The 6,357-nt window shown below is 31.3% G+C and overlaps 2 protein-coding genes across 2 annotated transcripts; one reads left to right on the top strand and one right to left on the bottom strand.

The window, feature by feature from the left end:
* Positions 1–1,044: 1,044 nt before the first annotated feature.
* LOC122610414 (peptide deformylase 1A, chloroplastic/mitochondrial-like) lies at positions 1,045–6,357 on the bottom strand. The gene is made up of 5 exons (XM_043783406.1): positions 6,352–6,357; positions 6,004–6,282; positions 5,750–5,839; positions 5,601–5,668; positions 1,045–1,357 (listed from the first exon to the last, which is right to left on the bottom strand). The coding sequence occupies exons 1-5, from the start codon at positions 6,355–6,357 to the stop codon at positions 1,279–1,281; spliced, it is 522 nt and encodes a 173-aa protein (XP_043639341.1). The 3' UTR covers positions 1,045–1,278.
* On the top strand, positions 1,489–3,246 carry LOC122578215 (berberine bridge enzyme-like 27). Its single transcript, XM_043750124.1, has one exon. It carries the CDS (start codon positions 1,516–1,518, stop codon positions 3,100–3,102), a length of 1,587 nt encoding a protein of 528 aa, XP_043606059.1. The 5' UTR covers positions 1,489–1,515; the 3' UTR covers positions 3,103–3,246.

The following is a 6,357-nucleotide window of genomic DNA, read 5'->3' as shown; positions in this document are numbered from 1 at the left end:
AGTTTTTTGCTAATAAAGAGTAAATAAAAATGACAATACAAAACTAAATAAATACTAAAATGAAAGATATTTGTTATTACACATCTTTGTGACAACTTATCAAACATATGTGGTGCAAATTTACAATTTGTTGGTACCTCATCTTTAAACATCACTATGAAAGCACCAAAGAACGAAAACAACTCACATGATATGTAAAGATTAAACTAATCATTAAACCATTTTTAATATTAGACAAAAAAAGCAAAATCATGAAACTCTACAATCATTGACTTTTATATGCTACTCTTTTCATTTATTTATTTTTTAATTGTTTAAATCTTCTTCTCACAAATTTGACTATCAATATTTTTATTGTATTATATAATAGTTAATAAAAATTATACCAATGAAAAAATATATTTAAAACTCAATTCGTCCATATATTTTATATAAAGTGTTACATACTACAAACAAATATTTTTACGGTTGAAGTTAAAAAACAAAAGACTTGACAAGTTAAAATTATACATTTAATATGATCTAAACTATATTATAAGTCTTTATTCTCTCCAAATTTATCAAAAAATAAAAAAATAATAAAAAAAATTTGACATACTGAAACTACTTATTTCTTTATTCATTCATTTAAATATTACTTATAATATAAATAATGAATTATTTACAACATAATCATTTAACCATTAAAATAACTATATTATTATTTTAAATCAATTAACCTCACCGCCACAACCCGTCACCGCAACCCCCACTATCGTCATCGCCACCATCACTCATCGCCACACCCTCATATATATTACGCGGACATATATTTATAATTAACAAAGAAACTAATATGATAAGTTACATGGGAAAACCCTTACTAAAAATATCATGACACACGATCAAATTCAAAAAGAACTCTTTAAAAATACCATTCGGAATAACTATCACAAAAGTTGAACTTAAGCATATGGTAGAAACTGGATTCAACCGGTTTATTACACGAATCAAAACAAGAATAAATTGAAACTTATAATGAACTAAAATGAAGTTGATTACACACAATGTATAATGTATATTCATGCATAGCTTTTTATATTATGGTACAGATAATCCAAATAGTAGTTTCCATTATAGTTCAATGATTAAGCACTAGCTTTAAATGCTTGAGGTCTCAAGTTCGAGACATCGACAAGACATTTCTAAAAATTTCACAAATAAAGTTTTACAGAGCAGGTTTGAGTCCTGTAAAAGGGACAGAGTTTTATCCCAATTAAATGTCGTGCCTTCGGGGGTTTAGTTGGGGAGCTCTGTAGCGCCGATCCGACTAAAACAACGTAAGTTAGATACCTTGTTGCGAGCAAATGATCCATACCTTAAAAAAAAATCGAAATAAAATCATTTTATAAGCTTTATGAAATACAAATAAGTTTTTCGGTTTCCACATAAATTCTATCCTCGCATGTATAAATATAACTTGCTAAGGGGTGATGATATGAGAACGAACCATTGAACCATAGAAGAAAGACAAAAATGGAGTTCTTTACAAGTAAATTTGTACTATCATTTATCCTAATTGTTTCTATTAATTTTTTCATATCAATAAGCTCTATTGCTGACTTCTTTGATTGCATTTCTCATAATATTTCATCAAACTCGTCACACATTATTTTCAGTCCTAATGAATCATTATACTCAGATATCCTTCAATCCACACTCCAAAACTTAAGGTTTAACAATACCACACCATTAGCGATAGTCACACCTTTGACATATTCCCATGTACAAGCAACTGTTGTATGCAGCGTAGAATACGGACACCAAATCCGTATCCGAAGTGGTGGTCATGACTATGAAGGACTTTCCTACACATCTTTTGATCAAACTCCTTTCGTCCTTCTCGATCTCAACCAACTTCGGTCAGTTGAGGTTGATTTAGAGGCTAAAACTGCATGGGTTGAATCCGGTGCAACTCTTGGTGAACTTTACTATTGGGTGTCAAAGAAAAGTAATAATACTTTTGGTTTCCCATCAGGGGAGTGCACTTCTGTGGGCGTTGGTGGGCAATTAAGTGGAGGAGGTTACGGCACGATGGCTAGGAAACACGGGTTGTCAGCTGATAACGTAATTGATGCATTTTTAGTTGATGTGAATGGAAGGATATTGGATAGAGATTCAATGGGTGAAGATTTGTTTTGGGCAATTAGAGGAGGAGGAGGGGGAGGTAGTTTTGGTGTTGTAGTATCTTGGAAGATTAGTCTTGTTTATGTTCCACCAATTGTTACAGTTTTTAGTCTTCCTAAAAAGCTAGACAAAATTGGTACTCAATTGGTTCACAAGTGGCAATATATTGGGAATAATATCACAAATGATTTGTTCATGAACTTGCTAATAAGTCCACTCCCACAAAGTACTACAATGAAAGTGACAATCAATGGGCTTTTTTTAGGGACGGCTAAGGAGCTTATAGCAATAATGGATGATACATTTCCTGAATTAAGATTACAACTAAATAATTGCACCGAAATGAGTTGGATAGAATCGGTAGTTTATTTTTCTATCTACTTAACAGGACAAAGTGTTGACACTCTTGTAGAAAGAAGGCCATGGCCTAAAAGTTACTTCAAAGCTAAATCAGACTACGTGAAGAAATCAATACCAGAGGAAGCACTTGAAAAGATATGGAAATGGTGTTTGGAAGAGAACCTGAGTTTAGGAATGGAGCCGCACGGTGGAAAAATGGGGGAGATTGATGAAGCCGCGATCCCTTACCCACATAGGAAAGAAAATTTGTATATCATTCAATACATCATTGCATGGGGAGATGAAGGATTCAACACAACCGAAAAATATGTAGCTTCTATAAGAAGGGTATATGAAAAAATGACACCATTTGTGTCCAACAACCCAAGGGGAGCTTATGTGAACTTTAGGGATTTGGATTTGGGTATCAATGGTAAAGCATGTAGCACAAGCTATGAGAAAGCAATGAAGTGGGGAAGCAAGTATTTCAAGAGCAATTTTAAAAGGCTGGCAATTGTGAAAGGTGAAATTGATCCAACAAATTTCTTCTGTAATGAACAAAGTATCCCACCACTGGTTTTGTCACAATCATTTTAAGTTCATTATCTTGATTAAACTAAATGATTGTAATTAAACAAATAATATGGAAATAAAACCAGATTAAACTTGATGATTGTAATTAAACAAGTTAATATTTATATGAAAATAAAACCATTCGCTGGTTCACGTTTAATCATTTAATTTCTTTGTTGTAAAAGTATTATAGAATTCGAGAACTGAATTGAAGTTCTTCTATGCTAAAGTAATAGTCCAATAAAAATACCAGGGTAAATTACATTTTTCGTCTCAAATTGGCACTTTTATCATTTTTCGTCCCTAATGGCTATACAATTTACAATTTTAACCTTAAAGTTGACAACATTTTGCAATCAAGGTCCTTCCCCTAGACGGTGTTTGCTTTTTGTCGTTAACTACACACGTGAAGGTATTAATGTCATTTCCTTGGTACACTTGAGCGACTAAAAGTGAAAGACGTGACATGTTTAGAGACGAAAATTGCAAAAACTCTTATTTATTATATATATATTATATATATATATGGGAAAGAAGAAAATTTAAAAGCAATTTATGTTTTAACCCTTTTAGTTTATAAATTATACAAAATCCCTCCTTGATTTTTATGGTAACAGTAGTCAATGTCCCTGCAGTTGACTGCAGGGATGATTAGCTATATATATATATATATATATATATATATATATATATATATATATATATGAGTAAATTATACTTTTCGTCCTTGAAGTTGGCACGTTTTTCACTTTTGATCTCTAAACTTTAAAATAAATGGCTTCACAACTTTAGGTTTTTACAAATAAATGGGTTCACAAAATAAGGCTCCCGACAAACTGAAACACTGCCTGACAGACCATGTCAGTCGAATGCCACGTCATCACTATTAGCGGCGACGTCGCCGCAAATAGTGGTGACGTGACATTCGGCTGATATCTCGGGAATGGTTATTGAATGGATCAACACTGGACATGGGATTTACGATAGTGATAGAGTAGTATGTTGTTTAAAAAAAAAAATTATTATTACAAAGTAATAAAAGTTAAATTCACCTCACATAAATTAAGTACATCAAACATTTTTGAAATATTTGTCTCTTTCGAAAGTCATGTTAATCTAATATATTATATTAAAATAACCTAAGTGAAAAAATACCGTAGTAAAAAAAATGTAATAAATGATTGGAATTTGGAGAATTTTGCCTAACTTAGTTTTTCAATACGTGGATTTATATATAAATTTGATTTATTAGTCTTTTATAATTATACAAAATGTGTAGGATAACTCGTGCATTATTTTTGTCATTAAAACTTGAAAGATTTACATATTATCGTACATTTATGATATATTATAATAATTAAGAAGGGTATATTTGTAATTTACAAGTTACACTTTTTTGCTTTCCAATACTAATTTACACTTTTCAACATTAATATTTATTTAAAACGTATATATTTATTTTATTTATGGTATATTATATAATTAAGAAGGGTATATTTGATAAAGATGAAATAATTAAATTTAATCTAGTGGTTATACATATAAATCTACTAAAATGTTAATATAAGTAATAATATTGTCTAATATTTATTTTCCCGCGTAATACGTGAGGAATACATATAAATCTCAAAAATGTTAATATGTGACAAATCAATATTTTGACAAACATAAATAAGAGATGTTATAATGACAAGGTATCAATCTTAACTAACTTCGGTTGACACGGTTATATCTCTTCACATATTAAATTTTTAATATTTGTTGTATAATAAATAAATTATTAGCTCCTTATGTATTTTTATAAGGCGATTTCAGATCATATTTTTATAATTCTTGTTATAATATTTATTTTATCAACAAATGTATACAAACATAAAAAATACAAATGATCAGATCACGCAAATCAAGATTACAAAAGGAAATCAAACTTCAGTTAAACGATGAATACAAGAGCATCGGTTATAGAACTTTATATTATAGGAAGATACGATGTTGTTACTAGACCAAGATTAGGCTAGCTAACTACTGCGAGGTTATAACCTAGTCTTTTAATTCACCCTATGAATCGTGGATCAAGCTCTCTATACTACCGGCATGGATGTCACTGTGGATACTCTACTACTCTAGGGAAAGTGAAGTGATTATTACTAATGCTCTTGTTATAGATTTGGATCTTAATATATACAAACGTGTAAGTAATTGTTTTGTGAAATATTATTTCTGGAATAAAAGTGTGTGAACCCGACCGATGTAAAGATCACTCCCTTTTTGGACTTATGTTTTTAAGTTTAACGTTTGGCAAGTTAGAGGCAAAACAAAACCCAAATCAACTCACCCATTCGCAATTCTTTACGTTCTCAGGCCTAATTCTAAATTTCTTCTCTTACATGGAATTCATAGTCCATATACCACATTATATACCAATTAATGTGAAAGCGTTGAATGCTAAATCAAATACGGGAATTTGAACACAAACTTTATTCATCCATTAAGGATTGATAAAACAGGGCAAGTAAACTCACCTTAAACAGCCTTCAAAAAACAATGCTGACTTGTTGCTCTTTTTTCTAAGTTTTGGGTTCAAAATAACCTACATTTCAAGAAACCGTTTACAAAACTTTCACATTGTAAGAACCGGGACTACACACTTCTTAAAGTTTTATTCACATACCATAAGATCAAAAGGATGCCTGTCATGTGCCTTGGTCTCTTCTTCTGGTTCTTGTACTATGTATTCTTTAGTATCCTCCACTACAATAATCTGCTCATTAAATAACTATTAGTGTCAGACAAAAATGCATATACAGAAACAAGAAACAATAGAGAAAACACAAGGAGTTAACGTCATCATGTCCAATTTTACATGTTACCCATTTAAAAATATTTATAGCAAAATAAATGAAAAAAAGAAAGAAAGAAACTGACTTTTAAAGGAATACCAATTTGGGGAGCAGCAAGGCCAACTCCGGGTCGTCTTCTCATAACTTGAATCATATCATCAATTATCTTCTGGATACGCTCCGACCCGATTTCTCCAACCATGACTTCTCGGGCGGGTTCATGAAGAACCGGGTCACCGGCTTGCACAATAGATGGTAAACTGATAATCTTTTTTTTCTTTCCTAACTCATTAAACCAGCCTACTTGAGTAGAATAAGAAGATGATGAAGAAGAGAAAATTCTTGGTTTTAGAATGGGCTTAATCTAAGATGTATTGATTAGGGTTTGCCTCAAGTATTCGCCGGCGAGTGGTTTTGACAGCCATCGTATCACCTCCAT

This window comes from Erigeron canadensis, chromosome 8 (assembly GCF_010389155.1).
Source record: "Erigeron canadensis isolate Cc75 chromosome 8, C_canadensis_v1, whole genome shotgun sequence".
In the NCBI taxonomy this organism is placed as follows: Eukaryota; Viridiplantae; Streptophyta; class Magnoliopsida; order Asterales; family Asteraceae; genus Erigeron; species Erigeron canadensis.
The sequence above is the reverse complement of the archived record's forward strand: the minus strand, read 5'-3'. Positions and strand labels throughout refer to the sequence as shown.

Bases quoted from the DNA above. Each gene is read 5' to 3' on its own strand.
- LOC122578215 (XM_043750124.1), top strand. From the start codon at position 1,516: ATGGAGTTCTTTACAAGTAAATTTGTACTATCATTTATCCTAATTGTT.
- LOC122610414 (XM_043783406.1), bottom strand. The intron at 5,840-6,003 runs GTCAGTTTCTTT...TTTAATGAGCAG, and splicing joins AAATTGGTATTCCTTTAAAA to ATTATTGTAGTGGAGGATAC. The intron at 5,669-5,749 runs GTATGTGAATAA...CTTGAAATGTAG, and splicing joins GGCATCCTTTTGATCTTATG to GTTATTTTGAACCCAAAACT.